Source organism: Nicotiana attenuata, unplaced genomic scaffold (assembly GCF_001879085.1).
Source record: "Nicotiana attenuata strain UT unplaced genomic scaffold, NIATTr2, whole genome shotgun sequence".
Lineage (NCBI taxonomy): Eukaryota > Viridiplantae > Streptophyta > Magnoliopsida > Solanales > Solanaceae > Nicotiana > Nicotiana attenuata.
In genome coordinates this window covers 14,870-31,681 of record NW_017673387.1, presented here as the reverse complement: position 1 = coordinate 31,681, position 16,812 = coordinate 14,870, and the positions used below count along the sequence as shown (strand labels likewise).

Below are 16,812 nucleotides of genomic sequence, written 5' to 3'. Positions count from 1 at the left end.
AATAACTGGTACCCGGACGAAATTAGAGAAAATTCATGTCACTGGGGCCCTGACTAGCGTCAGGCGCCCTCCACGGCGCTTCCCCCTTTTTTGTTTACTATTATTGGCGCCACAGGTAGGGCTAGGCGCCACCTGTGGCGCTGAAATGTCCAACTTTCCTGTTTTTGTCCGTTTTGGCTCTAATTTCGCACATTCCGCCGCCGATTGCTCCCGGATCATTCCTACACATAAAAACACATCAAATTAACATAAATCAACACATTTCACATCCTAAATCCACAAAACAAAAGTAAGATATGAGGCAATATACATACAAATATATATACTTTAAGCGAAATATCACAACAAAATCAGATTCATCAAACTCAAGTATACAAGAATTGTCCTTAGCAAGTTTACTAACTGACAACAGTTTCTTCTTAATCTTAGGAACAACAAGGATTTCCTTTACTCTAAGTCCAGATTTTATTGTATTTCCAATATGTGTGATGTCAAGTTTAGAGCCATCCCCAACTATTATCTTATCAGAACCATTATAAGGTTGAAGGTTTGATAGATTACCTGTTGAATTGGTAATGTGACTTCTTGCACCAGAGTCAAAATACATAGCTTCATCTTCAGCATGTGTATTCTGCAGATTAACAGCAGAAAAAGCCTGTGGCAGATCCTTTGTGGCCTGGTAGGAATAATCCCACCTGTAGAAGCATTTTAAGGCTGTGTGATTGTTTCTTCCACATATTTGGCAATTTTCCTTGCCCTATCATGGTCTTGAATTTTCAGTGTTGTGATTATTCTGATTGCTGCCTTGTCCTGCAGGTCTGAAACCTCTTCCTCTTGAGGAGAAGTTTGAGTTTCCTCTTCTGTTAGAGTAACCTCCACGACCTCTTCCTCTTTGAGTAGCAAAGGCCATATTGTAGCCTTGTTGAACCACTTCCTCTTCATCTTCTCTTATGTCAAAACCTCTAAGAGCATTGATAAACTGGTTCAGTGTAGGATATGGGGCCTTTCCCAGCATGATAATCCTAAAAGTTTTGTACTTTTGACCAAGTCCTCTAGCAAAGTTGATTACTTTGTTGTCTTCATCAACAGGCTTGTGTATGTCTGAGAGACCATCACATATGCCTTTGAATTCCTTCAAGTATTCATCAAGCTTTTTGGTTCCTAGCTGATGTTCTGGAGCTGTTGCTTAAGCTAAAATTCCTTATCCTTGGTTGCCTGCAGGTATGCTTCCTCCAGACATTCCCATATTTCCTTGGCAGTTGAGCATCCCGCTATGAGGTACATTCTTTCTTCAGTCATTGTAGCAGAGATCCAACTCCTCAGGAGCACATCTTTTTCCTCCCAGTCGATAGCCTTGTCAGCACCATCAGAAGCAGATGAACTGCTTGTGTCTGGCTTGCCTTCCTTGTTCAAGTTTGCCACCTTCATTACCTGAATCAACTAGAGTATTTGTGTCCTCCAGATCAAGTAGTTTGATGGTTTCAACTTAACTGGACAAGAGGCAATCAGATGGTGCAGGGAAGCAGGTGATAGACACAACGAGGTTGAGGGTGTTGTTATGGCCATGTTTGATCGTGTGGGCAGCGTAGCTTCAAGAAGCTCTGATATCATGTAGAAAATCACACGATTGAGAGGAAATAAGTGACTGAATTTATACAAATGTATTACAAAGCCATAAGTGACTGAATTTATACAAGTCACAAAACAACTACTACAAGTGAACTTAGAGTTCTACTACTTGTATAACTATTACATTGAGTTAGAGTTCTAACTCTACAATACATTCTAACTATGCTTATCTAATTCAAACTTATCCTTATCATGATCAACTTCTTCAACAATGAGATAGTTAAAATTTCTATCACTTGCCTAAAGGTCTCAAGTTCGAGCCTTAAAAAAACCAAATTAGCCAATTAGCGGGCTAATTCAAATACCAGATAACTAAACCAAAACAAACAAAAAGGAAGAGAACATCTCACTTTATACCTATTAAGCCCAAACTATTTACCCTTAAATACCCAAACCTAAACTATTTATTTTTCCTACCTATGCACCCAAGACTATTTACCCGGCCCACAGCTATTTGCCTTCTCATTTGAAGTATAGAATGTTAAAACATCTGACTTCATTTTTGCAAGCTTACTTGGTAGTGGACTTAAATGGATCAACTTCTCCTCTGTCAGATCGATCTTCATTAAGAGGGTCAACCCAAGCTATTGTTCTACCTCCTCTTCTTCTGATTTTTATGTGTGTATGAAGACTCACAATTTTTGAGCTTGAAGCTCCAGAATTTAAAATTTTATTTTGAAGATTTATTGTTTGATTCGATGTGGGTGCTATAGTATCTTCGAGTAAGCTTCCCCGATCTAAATTTTTATGTGTATTTGAATATCCACCATTGTTGGGTTGAAGCTCAATTTTATTTTTGAAGCTTTCTTGTTGATTCAAAGTGGGTGCTGTTAAATATTGCTTATAGTACCTTCTGAAAGTTCATACTGAAATTTGATAGCATTTGGAGCTGATTGGGAATGAAATTTTCAGCTAAAAATCGAAGAAGAAAACAGCTACCCAATAGTATACCGCTACGGTATACAATATGCTGTAGGAGTATATAGCTATACTGCAACAGTATACTATTATAGTTTACAATATACTGCAACGGTATATTATAATAATCGAAGAAGAACACAGTTACCTAACAGTATACCGCTACAGTATACATACTATGGGAGTATATAGTTATACTGCAACAATATACTATTATAGTATACAATATATTGTTATAGTATTCTGTAATAATATGCAATATACTGTAATAGTGTGCTGTAATAGTATACAATATACTATAATAGTATACTTATTACCTGTAAATTCACTTGCCTTTTCCTTTTTAATTTGCTTTAAGCTTTTACCCAGCGTGAGGGGCAAATTGAAAATGCAATATATATATATATGTATATATATATATATATATATATATATATATATATATATATATATATATATATATATATATATTATAGTATGCTATATAATGTAATGGTATACTCTTACAATTAGACCCTTTTAGAATTGTTTGAAATATTTATTGACAATTGATATTATTTTAGTTTAATAATTGAATTAATTTTTTTTAACTCTTTGGGTACAATTGTATACCCTGTTGGTATAGCAATATACTATACTAATATCATATGTTAGTTAATATTTTTTGGTTGTATTAGCTACATTTAATTGATGCACAATTTGATTTTACTTTAGTAATAGTATAAAAAAAGAATAATAAAAAATAGAAAAAACAATAAATGGAATTAGATTATGAAGAGAAAAAGAATATAAAAAAAGAAGTTAAATGAAATTAGAAAGGAAAAAAGAAATAAATAAGAAGAAAACGAGAATAAAGAAAAAGAGAAAAGAAAAAAAAGAAGACGAAAAGAAGCATAGAAATAAAAAAAGAATTGGGGAATAAAGAAAAAATTCCACAAAAACTACTATGGGTAGGAAATGTAATTAGTTTATGGGTAGAAAAAACAAATGGGTAGACAAGAGTAAATGGTTTTGTTTTTGTGGGTAACTGTGTCATTCTCCCTAAAAATAATAGAGTAAGTCACAGTAGGAAAGAGGGAGAAAAAGGGAAGAAAGAAAAAATAATTGAGGATAGAGAATTATTGTACATGGCTTTTCTGGAATATGAGATTAAGTATTTAGTGAATTGAAACTTGAGAGGAAGATTAAAGATTAAAGGTGAAGAAAAAGAAGAATGAAAGACAAATTTGATAAAGAAAGAAGGATGGGAAAAAAATGCATAACGAAAATAGAACTCAATGGATAAACACTGCAATTTTTGGGGTGTTATTTGAAAATAATCGTTTTAGATCTCTTACCTGTAAAAATAAATCTCTCATGTGTGTAGAGTCATAAAACTAAAAACAATTTTNATATATATATATAGATGTAATTCACTTAATCTTTAATTAAGAATATTCTATCTTGACTAAATTTTTAAAAAACTTAATTTCAAGTTCAATGATATTCCTTACAATTGAATTCACTAGTTTGATGATAAGCTTAGCTCTTACTAGTTTCAACCTACGGCATAAACTCCGCCACATCAATATGTTAAAGATATTGCGAGGAAGATTTAATGATTCATTCACTAATTAATAGAGCCGTTAACATGTACATGACTCAATGGGCCGATCTAACTCAACCAGCGATTTTGTAGGGTTGGACTAAGATTTTTAAGTCAGGCCCACTAGTGATCCATGACATCGAGAAACCACGCATTGATGGAGAAAACGAAAAGTAAAACAACAACGGATTTTTACCTTCCTATACCACATATGAAACCTTATTACCCTCAATGTTTAAGGTTTGCGTTAATTACATTTCAGTATACCAAATAACCATTTATATACCATAGTTCAAATAAGGGATATAATTAAGGGTGCATTTATATTAGGCATAATTATAGGACCGTATCTTTCCACTTCCCCCCTCCCCACGTTTTACCTTTACCACGTAATTTCTCTCTTCTCTCGTGATTTTTCGAAAATCAGAAGTGCTTACTGCCCCGGCGGCGCTGACGACGGAGACAATTGTCAGTACGGCGGCAAGCGGCAGCAGGAGATCGAACAGTGTGTGACTGGTCATGGTGATGATGGGGTTTTTTCTTTCTTATTTTTTTTTTGGAAGATGAAGAAGAGAGGACTGAAGAGACAGAGGTGATGAAATAGTTCTATGCAGAATAGTGACTTGTAGTTTTGACATTTCAAAGAAGATACATTCAACTATGCTAAAGTCTTTGGACAAATAGGACTGAAGAGATAGAGGTGATGAAATAGTTCTATGCAGAATAGTGACTTGTAGTTTTGACATTTCAAAGAAGATACATTCAACTATGCTAAAGTCTTTGGACAAATAAATGCAGTTGAATTGTAGATAAATTGTAGAAATTGTAGATAAATTAATCTACAAGATATCTACAAACTGGATACATTGAATTTTAATATCCCAATTCCTATTTCAATTGTAGCATAATTGACATTGTCGACATAATTGCGTTTTTTATGAAGATTTGTAGAAGTTTTAGTCTTCCCAATCTACAATTTATCTACAATTCTACAATTTATCTACAATTTCTAGAAATATGTCTTCTTCTTTTTCTACAATTTATCTACAATTCTACAATTTATCTACAATTTATCTACAATTTCTGGAAAATATATGGAAGAACAGATTTTTTCAACTTTGAGTTGTTGAAACTCGAAAATTTGAATTGTTCGTTCTTTTTTTTTTTCGAGAATTTGAATTGTAGTTCTGGAGAAAAATACGCAGATGAGAAATCTCCTTTCCCTTTTTAAAAATTGAATTTAATGTAGAATCAATTAACACCAAGATTCTCTCCTTAATTTTAGCGCGTTTTTAGGGAATATTCTGCCCTTTTAATGCCTAATAATCGAATGGTATATAAATTGTAGTTAAAGTGTGGACTGGGCGGGTAATTAACAAACTATGCACATTTAGGGTAATAAGGTTTCATATATGGTATAGTTAGGAAAAAATCCCAAAAAACAACAACAACAGCAACAACAAATGAGTATCGGCCCATTAAGGTTTTGTCGCATTTCCATCCCAAAATCTTGAATTGACCATTATAATCCTAAATTCTTTTCTGGCACTCTTCAATGGAATATTCTTTCCCCAGAGTCTTCATAAACTGGTTCTGAATCTCATCAGCAGTGATGGAGCCATTCTTGTCCCCATCAAACAAGGAGAAAGAATCCTTAAAATCCTCCAAATTTTTATAGCAATGGAGGAATGCTTCAAAATTGATGAGCATGTCCCCGTCGGAATCCACTTTGCTGAACATTTTCTCCAATTCTTCTGTCGTAACGCCGTTTCCTACACTGGACAGGGCGTAATTCAGTTCCGACGCTGAAGTTTTCTCATCGCGATTCATATCGAACCTCTCGAACACTTCTTTTAGCTCTTTAAGAATTTACTTTTACCCTTGTTTATGTTTGTTTTTTTCAATTTCTTTTACATAAATTACATTTACCTTAGTATGTGTTGTGTTGTGTCGTTTTTGCGTGCTACAATGTTGAGAGTATATGTAAGATCAAGAAAAAGACTACGCATTCATTCACATTTCATTGTTTATATATAGATCGTTTATCTATAACCTTGGAAAACAATTACGAATTTTCTGTTTATCAAATTTTAACGTTGTGATTTTGCTTTTGATGACTATGAATCTGAACTAGATCCCATCGATAGCTATTTATGATTTCCACAGCAAATCTGCTTAATTTTCTCAAACATTGTAACAACCTGACTGGTCGTTTTGCTTTCTAGAACCCCGTTTTCCTTAATAAGACTTCTCTTACTTGCTTTTACTGATTTATGACTTGCGGGGAAGGTTAGTTGGGGATCTGGGAGAGTTTGGGTTAATTTATCGGAACACTTGATTCCTTAAGGTTGGCCTGAAAGGCTAAGTTTGACTTCGGTCAACATTTTGAGTAAACGACCTCGGAATCGGGATTTGACGGTTTCAACAGGTTCGTATGATGATTTCGGACTTGGGCGTATGTTCGGATTGGGTTTTGGATGACCCGGGAGCGTTTTGGCGCATAATAGTGAAAGTTGGTTTTTGAAGGTTTTTAGAAGTTCTTTAAATTTGGTTTAGAGCAGGTTTTGAGGATATCGGGGTTCGAACGGGATTCCGAGATCGAGAATAGTTCCGTAATACCATTTAAGACTTGCACGCAAAATTTGGTGTCAATCTGAGTAGTATAAGTATGTTTCGGCTATTGGAAGTAAATTAAAGAGCTCGAAGTATATGTTTGATGCGAAGGCGCAGGTGCGGCCCATGACCGCAGGTGCGGAAATCACTGAAGGCAGTGGCCTACATTTAATACGGGCCTTAGACGTTTTTGGCTCATTTCACTCCATTGTTGGACGATTTTAGAGCTTCTTGAGAGGGGTTTTTCACCAAGCTTTTGGAGGTAAGTAATTCCTACTATTTGTGAGTTAAATACCTAGATTTTGGGTAGATTTACATGTAAAGATTAGTGAAACTCATTGTTGATACCCAATTTTTCAAATGCATATATACCTTCAAAACTATGCATTAGCATCAATTGATATTTTTCCATAATTTCTACATTTCAAATTAATTTATCCCAGTATTTTTTATATGAATAATTACAAATTGCATCACAAAGGATTTTATAACAATTTCACGGTTTAATTTTGCTATTTATATGCATATTGAGCTCAAATTATTTCGCAAATAGTCACATCTATATTTTTGGGTTACAATTGCAATAACTTTGCAATTATAGCCCATGCTTGCATTATTGCATTATTTTACCAGAAAATAGCTCATTGTATTTTTAAAATATTAAGTAATTATTTTAAATCATACTAATGCATGAAATTATTTTTTATAATCAGTTAATTATTTTATAAAATATATTTTATCAATTATTTGGGTATTTAACAAATAACCCTTTTTATTTCAGACCTAACCATTTTTACCAACCCAAATATTAATCCAAAAAGCCAGCCCAAACCCCTTAGGCCCAATCTGCCTACCCGACCCAATAACCCCTCATCGATCGTGGCCGTTGATCTTTTAGATCAACGGTCCACATTCACCCTTACCTTAATTAACCCCTAACCTACCCCAAACCCTTTTCATTCTCTCAAAACCCGCCGTCATCGTCACCCCTCATCTCTCAACTCTCTTTCAACCTATCCCTAACCCTAGTCGCCGTCACTGGCGTAAACCTCCCTTCTATGGTGCTTCTATGTCTTCTCCAACCACCCCTGGCCTCCTACACTCCATGGCTCTTCGACTTCATGAGTCCTTGAGAAGATCTCAAGGAACCCCAACTGGTTCTGGTTTGAAACTTTGTTTACCGGCCTGTCTCAGGCCATTTTTTGTTCGTAAGTAAGGATCTCTCCTTGTTTTATTACGAATCTATGGGTTCTTGACCTATTCTCTTCACCTCTGCTATTTTTCTGAAAACCCTAGTTCGATACTGTCGATTCGTCTCAGATCTTTATAGATCTGAGGTGATTCGAATGTTATTAAGTGTTTTCCTTCAAAAATCTCTTATTTTAATTGATTATTTCGATTTTTAATCACTCCTTCTAAACTAGGGTTCATCTCAAGCTTTTCTTCAACGATTTTTCTAAGTTCTCAGTGTTTAGTTAATTGTTTCTTCATCACTTAACTGATTTCCGCATGAATGTTCAAATCCTAGTTGATTCTGTGCGATATACTGGTTTCTTCAATTTTGTTTCGATACTTAGTTATTTCTGTGACACCAGTCGTATTAGTTTACTCCATTTTTGGGCTTAAATGTTTTCCTTGTTAAAATCCAGTATTTCTTTGCGATTTTGCCCTAATTAATCTCTATTTATGGTTCGAACTTGTTTTTCTTGCTGAATTCTGTATTTCTGTGAAGCTTTACTTATTTAGTTTCTATTTATGGAATCTGAGTAATTCTTTCCCAAAAAAAGTATTCTTTTGAAGGTTTTACTGATTATTTCCTATTATTTTTGCCTGTTAAAATCTGTGTGCACAGATCTTATTTGTTCCCTTATTTATGACTTTAATTGATCACACTTGCCTTAATAAGTTATCCGTATGGTTTTGGGATTCTTATTGATTCCCTTATTTGGTATGATTTGGACTCCTTACCCTAATTAACCCCCTTTTGCTGTGACCATTAAGTGATTACCCCTAATTGAGGGGTCTATTCCGGACTCCCTTACATGAATTAATTCTGTGATTATTTGATTGCCCCCTAATTGACTAACTTCTGATTCTCTTTACCTTATTTGCTCTACTCCCTAAGTGCTATATATACACTCTTGTTCTACCTCTCAAGAACACGGGCGCTAGTTCAAAAATACACACACACTCAAACATTCTCTCATCTCTCTTTCTGCTACTTGTGCTCATTGCTCGTCTAGCCGGCTGAAAGCCACGGTTAGACTGTGGAACTCTACCTGCTTTGCTTTCTGCACTTTGCTTCCTTAACTGGTATGTTCTTATTTCAATATCATTCTGAAATTCAAATCTATGTGCTCCATAGTTGTTAAGTCCATGCCTATTTTCGCACTAGTTTAACTGATTATGTACTTAGTTGTTCTTCCTGTTTACTGCTTTGATCAGTATGCTTAAGTTTTACCCCCCTCTTGTTCAGTGTTTTAATCGGCACGATAAGTTTCAATCTTCTTGTTTGCTATTTTAGCCAGTATGTTTACTTGAGCTCTTGTCTGTTTCCTTCAACTAACATGCTCATTTTAAGTAGTTCAGGCTCCTAATTTATCTAATTAACCACAATTGGTATGGCTAATTCTGTGTGGTAGACCCTTGTCCTCAATATGGATATTCCTGCATTCTGTCTCTATGCTTTAATGTCTATTATCACTTTAGCTTTAAGTATAATTTCCTTGTTAATACTCTGAATCAGTAGTTTGTATTCTAATGCTATGAATTTGGTCACTGGTTGTCAATCAATCCCTGCTTGTTCTGTGTACTTGTTGATCAATATGCTTCCCCTGTTCATGTGTTTCTGATTTACGCTCCCTATGTTCCCAACCCCCCTGATCCCTGTTTGTAAACTTGTTTGTCTTCACTTAGAATTAAGTAATAAATGGCTTTAAATCTGGGCACTCTAAGTTTTTGTGATTGTGTGGTTGTTTGTTGAATTTTTGTTCTTCTCAGAATTGCTTCCAAATCTGTTTTCACTCTTAACATTTTTTTCTTAAAACTATTTCCATTCCTGAAATACCTTTTCACTCCTAAGAATTTTACTTCTATACTGTTTTTACTAAGCTCTTCCAACTATGTCAAGCACTCTCACTTCTACTCTTAGATTATTTAAGTTCTGCCCCTCTAGTGTGTGTACTGCCTAGGAATCCATGAGATTCCTCCGAACTCTAGCACACTTGGGCTGGCCCTTCCACATTGGACATTGTCACACCTCCTTTTTACCTACACCCCCGGAAGAGGTATGGTATAAGGGAGTTTTTCCCAACTTAAAGTGACAATCGAAACGGGACTTATTATTAAAAGATTCAGAGTCGCCACTTGGGATAATTTATGGTGTCCCAAGTCACCGGTTCAAATCCCGAGCCGAGGAAAAGATTGACTCTGTATTACAGTCCGCGAACCAGAAATCCGGGTAAGGAATTCTGTTAACCCGGGAGAAGGTGTTAGGCATTCCCGAGTTCCGTAGTTCTAGCACGGTCGCTCAACTGTTACACTTGGCCTATTATCTGATTTTAAAATACTTTTGAACCTATGTGCATTTTAACTGATAACCGCTTTTATTCATTTTTTAAAGAAAATTACAACGTCATTTAAAATATGTCTTGAACCACGTCACATAAATGCACCCGCAGTCCGCAACACATTTTATATAACATTGTTGAGATTTGAATTTGGGTCACATAAATGTGCACCCGAGTTTAGGAAGGTAAATTATTAAAATAACGCGCCTAAAGCAACTACGCGTTAGCAATTTTGCGAGGGCCATGAAAATTCGCTAAATGGCACGCCCCGAATTCTAAGGATAAACTAGATTAATTAAATGAGGGCCGTGCATTTAAAATTTTTTTTGGCACGTCGCATCTCGATTTAATCTAAACAAGAGGTTTCTAAATTAAAAATGAGGGCCAAACTATTTGTATCAATATGGCTCACCTCAATTATCAAAGGGGCTTGATTAGCTTATTAAGGGAAGCTTACTGGAACTCTAATTGTTTTGAACTATGGTTTATACCCTATTAAATGATCGAACCCGTCATGAAAAGCCCAACTGCCCAAAGGAAATTAGCTTGACAAAGTCCAATAGGCAAGGGCGTTGAAAGTACCCTTGAGTTCAGGCTCCAGATAAGCCCACTTCCTGATGAGGATGGACGTTTAAGATGAAAATTTAGGACTGAACATTATTACTTGGTCCACCACTAGGCTCAGATTTCAGAATCAAACAATTATAGAGTCCATGAGATGCATATTAACAAAACCATTGAACAAATATTTTACCATAACACAAACTGCTACTTGACAACTAATGAAACCAAAACTTAAACTCTAGCACGATTTTAAACTATTTCATTTTAAAAAAAAAAATATACACCGAGTTAAATACATGCAAAGGTCATGAGCAAAATGATAAGTAAATTAAGCCATTCCTATTCCTATGTTCCTGATGCACACATTACAGAAGCCATCCTGTATCTCATAACAAAACAACACCATCATATTTAAACAATTCATAGAACCCTGCTAATATCCCACCACACATTATTATTTTGCCCTTAGCCTCCTTCATATCAATTCAATCGTGAAATTGTCCCCAAGCATGAGTACTTATGCTATCTAGAGCTAAAGCGGATTTAAAACACATTAAACTCGACGGAACTTTTTAACACAACGTTCTAACATACCCAGATCAAATACAAACGTAAGAATCCAATTATTCAGAATAAAACCAACTAAATACACGATGAATCATGTGATCTAGGGCACAAACATCATGAAGAAATGTAAATGAACACAAGAGAATCTACTGCCACGCTTTCAACTTTTATTTCATCTTCAAATTGAGACTTGCATCCGGTATAATTCAGGAAAAGTACTTGGAAATTGAAAAGGAAAAAGAGGTGAACAATCAGCAATAAACAGCAGCAGAGGACAGCCCCAGATTCAACCATTTGGCAAGTGAAATTAACTCATAAAAACCAATGGAACAGTAACCTAGTAGCAGAATTCAAACCAGCATTTTTCAAAACCCAAATTCAAACCATTTCAATCCCAGAATCCGAGTTTGTGCTCTTTCAGAGGTTTTCAAGGAGTTCTCCCTAATGAAAAAGGATTAGAAATTTTCAGTTTTTCAAAATTTTAGTAAAATCTTCAGCCGTTTCAGTTTTTCCAGATTTTTTCTCCAATTTTTAGTCTCCCTTGAGTTAGAAGAAATGGATACCTTTATAGGAAAGGCACTAGGGCAACCTAAGAAATCAGATTTTTCACTTTTGACCCTTTTCAAATTCTCATTTTTGCTTAGCCAACCTTAGCTTAAAATTCAGAAATTCACATTAGCCCCTACTCCGAGCTTCCTAGAAGCTTCTCAATCTGTTACACCCTAGATTCCCTAAGCCAATTACCTAAACTACCCTTTTAGAACCCTGTTATTACCCTCTATATACCAGGCAAGACCGGGGTCCAATTGACCCGAATAAGTGAGTCTGAGTAGACCCAAATCAATTTCCTCTTGGGCTAAACAATCTTTGTGACCCAATTAATATGAAGAAAAACTCAGAAAACCAAATGTTCAAATTCGGAAACCTAATGACTCGGAACCAAATTAAGCCCAATACAAGCATGAAAAATTCAAACTAGCCAGACTAGGACGCAACTGATAATCAAACACACCCTAAATCTAACATGCGGATACAGATGATAAAATAAGGAAAAGTAAAAAATGAAACCAAAACAGAAAATCAAAACAAAAATGAGAAAGAGTATAAGAAGATGGGAAAAAGGAACAAAAAATAACAGGGGTAAAGAAGGAATACCTAGGAATTTCGGATGAATAAGAAATATGGAAGAACGTGTGACGAACCGACCCGTCGTCTCATGTATTACAGCCCCGTTTCCCCCATTTACTGCTTCTTCATGTTTCATTATCAGCAACGAGTGAGTTATAGTTGAATTGAATTGGTTTGGATAGGAAATGAGACACTTAGTCTCTTTAAGGAAGGTCTGGTTTGGAAAAGTCAACCGAACGTTGACTTATTAGTTATAAGGCTCGGATGTGAATTCCGGTGATTCGGTTAGCTTCGGGAGGTGATTTGTGACTTAGGAGTGCGATCGGTAGTGATTTTGGAGGTCCGGAGTAGAATTAGGCTTGAATTGGCAAAGTTGGCATTTTGGCGAATTCCGGTGGATAGGTGAGATTTTGATCCGAGGGTCGGAATGGAATTCCAAGAGTTGCAGTAGCTCCGTTAGGTGATTTTGGATATGTGTGCAAAATTTTAGGTCATTCGGAGGTGTTTAGGTCGGATTTTTGATCGAATGCGTAATTCGGAAGTTTTTAAGAAACTTAGGCTTGAATTCGATGTGATTTGATGGCTTTAGCGTTGTTTGATGTGGTTTGATGATGGGAACAAGTTTGAATGAGGTTTTAGGATTTATAGGTGTTTTTGGTTGAGGTCCCGGGGGCCTCGGGGTGAATTCGGGTGGTTAAACGGAGAATTCGGAGTTTGTTGCAGGTTTGAAGTTGCTGGTTCTGTCATTTCCGCATCTGCGGAAAAGGGACCGCATAAGCGGTTCCACAGATGCGGCGTATTGGTCGCAGAAGCGGTCCTTGAGGGACCAGGGCTTTCCGCAGAAGCGGACGAAGTTCCGCAAAAGCGGTCACCGCAGAAGTGGTTTTGGGACCGCAGAAGCGGTCCTGGGCGACTTGAAGGAAAACCGCAGATGCGGTGAGTAGGCCGCAGAAGCGGAAACCGCAGAAGCGGAAACCGCAGAAGCGGTGAAATTGTCGCAGAAGCGAAAACAACTGTTACAGAAGGGTTTTTTTTATATTGTTTTCATCCGCGAACAAGAGTTGGTTCCACCATTTTTAAGCGGTTTTGAGAGCTTTGAGCGAGAATTTTCGAGGGCTTTGACTGAGAATCAATTGGAGGTAAGTTCCTTGGTCTAAATATTCGAGTTTATGGTAGAAATTACATGTAAATTGTGGAAAATTCATCAAAAACGGTCAAGCTAGGGCTTGAATAGTTGTGATATAAAAACGGATTTTGAAAGGGCATTTGAACTCCGATTTTGGTAAAATTGGTATGTGTAGACTCGTGGCGAGACGAGGAATCCAGTGATGTAAATTTCATAATTTTTCGAGAAGTGGGCTCGGGGCTCGGGTTTTGCTAGTTTCGAGATTGTTGCTATTTTTCGACTGTTTTCGATTGGGTATTGTCCCATTGGCATATTGTGATGTATTCGTTCTGATTTTGGTTAGATTCGACGCGCGTGGAGGCCGATTTGAGGGGCAAAGGCGTCGCGGGCTAGAGATTTAGCCGGTTCGAGGTAAGTAATACTTGTAAATGATATCCTGAGGGTTTGAAACCCCGGATTTGCACATCATAGTGCTGTAATGTGGTGACTTGCACGCCAGGTATGAGCGTGGGGTAGAGCACCGTTGGGGATGGTGACTTGGTCCGTCCCGGTTGTTGATTTTACTGCGTAATTGACTAAAACCTGCTTGATGCTATCGTGATTTGGGCTGATTGCCATGTTTTGGGCTTCGTGCCGATTATTTGAATCCTTTAGGGATTATTATTGCTGTTTTCATGACACTTAGCATGTTAAATGACTTCAGTCCTGAGTTAAACACAATTTTGAAATGTGCAGTCATATTGCTAAAGTTTAAAGACTTAAATTGCATTTTCTGATGTTTTGAGTTAAAAGCTATTACTTGATATTGCCCGAGTGGCTCATTTGCATATAGCACAGCTTATATTTATTATGTAATTTATTTATTTATGGTCTGTAATGATAATCTTTGTAAAAAGATTTTGGGGAAATTTGTAAAAAGGGGGATTCTTATATGATTTTTGTGGGGAACCGGGTAGAAATCATGCCTTTAGGTCTATATTATGTTTACTTGCATTAGAAATCACGCTTTAGGTTTATACTATGTTTACCTGCATTAGAAACCATTCTTTTAGGATCACTTGGCATATTGGACAACATGTTATAGGCACACTACCTCATTTGTTACGAAATTCTATTTCTGCATAATCATGATCATCTAGAAATCCTGTTATTAAGTTACTGCTATAATTCCGCCTAATAAAAACGTCCATTCTTTCTGTGCATTAGAGATCCTGCATTAGGACTGTATTTTTATTCGCTTTAAACCATGTCTACATCGCCTAAATCAATAACTATCTTGTCTATAAAAATATTTAAAAACAATCCTGACACTTAGATGTCATAGAGATAAGTGTGTATAAACCAGTTCTGTAATGTAATATTCAGCACCTAGACCAGCATGCCTATAGGACTTAATAAATTCAAACTGTTTTATACTGATTCCCAGAATTCTGATTGCATTTAGACAATATGTTTATAGGGTACTACAGATCCACGCCTAGGCAAGCCTATAGGTAATCAAGGTTTAATAAAAACTATGAAACTATGCTTCGCTTATTTATGACTTCCCAGATTCAACAGGTTCTAAAATCAGTAGGCAAACTGATTAGGTCTCTATCGCTTCGCCTTAACATAATGTTTCATATTCTCTGCTTGTCATGCTCACCTAGATATCCTGTTCTAGGACCTTTCTGAAATATCTGAAATCTGCTGTTTGAGACGTGCTAATTGTCTGTTTATTTGTGGAGGTAAACATGAGCCCCCTTAATTGTTTCTTACTTGACAGTCCTGTTTGTTTTTTGTTGTCGCTTAGATTTTCCCTTTTAAACACCTTAGGAGAGTCTAGAACTGCCTAAAATTAGAGGTCCTAAACACCTCTGGGACCACAAGGAAGGGACGGGTAATACACGCATAGAGTTCGTCTAATTAAAACCGCTTATATAACCGCTAAGGGGTGGGTAATTGGGTAGTAAAAGGATATGATCACCTGTGTGCTAATACCACGTGTAGCCCCTCTATTTGAGGAAGGATTACCGGGTATTGTACAGATGTGATCCTATAGACTAACAAACCTAGGACTTCACTCATCTTATTTACATATGTGTGCTTAGACTGCTTATCTGTTAAATTTCCTTTATCTTATATGTGTGCTTAGACTGCTTATCTGTTAAATTTCCTTTATCTTATATGTGTGCTTAGACTGCTTATCTGTTAAATTTCCTTTATCTTATATATGTGCTTAGACTGCCTATCTGTTAAGTGACTAATTCACAAAAAGAGTTTGGTCGGGACCCACCGTTGTGGACCTCGAGGGGTGCCTAACACCTTTCCCTCAAGGTAATTTCAAGCCCTTACCCAATCTCTGGTAACACAAACCGGTTTTATGAGTTACTTGCAATAGGTACCCTAACGCACCTTAAATCCATTAGGTGGCGACTCTTCAACTTCTGTACCCCTTTTCCAAAAGGAAACGAGTTGTCCCAAATGAATGTCGAAACCCTGACTTTCGCTGCAAAGATGGAAAAAAGGGGGGCGTGACACTCATAGGATTAGAGGAAAAACCTAGGCTTTGGCAAGAATGAGATTTTTACCACGAAAATGACCATGAAACTTAGTGATAATCATATATTTATGTTCCTTAGGTTATGGGTAACAACTTGCTTCGAAAATTTCTGGAATTCGGGCACGTGGGCCCGAGGGTGAATTTTAGGAATCTTACCTTTGGGGTTGGATAATCACTTTAATAGCTAGAATATGAACTTGTAAACCTATAATGATGGGTTTTTACACTATTTGAATAGTTTCGGATTGTTCGGCTCTGGTTTGAAGATTTGAGCGCATTCTTGAGTTGGAAGTAGGCTCGAAACGAGGTAAGTCTCTTTTCTAACCTTTTAAGAGGGAAATTTCCCCATAGGTGAACTTAATTAATATGTGGTTATTTGTGGGGGACTACGTACGTACAAAGTGACGAGAGTCCATACGTTGCTACTATTTCTGTTATGTCCGGGTAATTCTAGGTTTACACCATGCTTTGTGGACACTACTATTTGATTATATGTGCTAATTGTATGAAAGGGATTAAGTTGAGAAAATTCTAAGGATTTAAAAGCTTCTAGTTGAATTGTCTTCATTTT

General features: G+C 36.5%; 1 protein-coding gene across 1 annotated transcript; it reads right to left on the bottom strand.

Moving 5' to 3' along the window:
• Nucleotides 1–5,662: 5,662 nt before the first annotated feature.
• LOC109216233 (probable calcium-binding protein CML25) lies at nt 5,663–5,962 on the bottom strand. Its single transcript, XM_019380372.1, has one exon. The coding sequence runs from the start codon at nt 5,960–5,962 to the stop codon at nt 5,663–5,665; it is 300 nt and encodes a 99-aa protein (XP_019235917.1).
• Nucleotides 5,963–16,812: the final 10,850 nt, after the last annotated feature.

Coding starts and splice junctions, on each gene's coding strand:
- LOC109216233 (XM_019380372.1), bottom strand. CDS start 5,962: ATGAATCGCGATGAGAAAACTTCAGCGTCGGAACTGAATTACGCCCTG.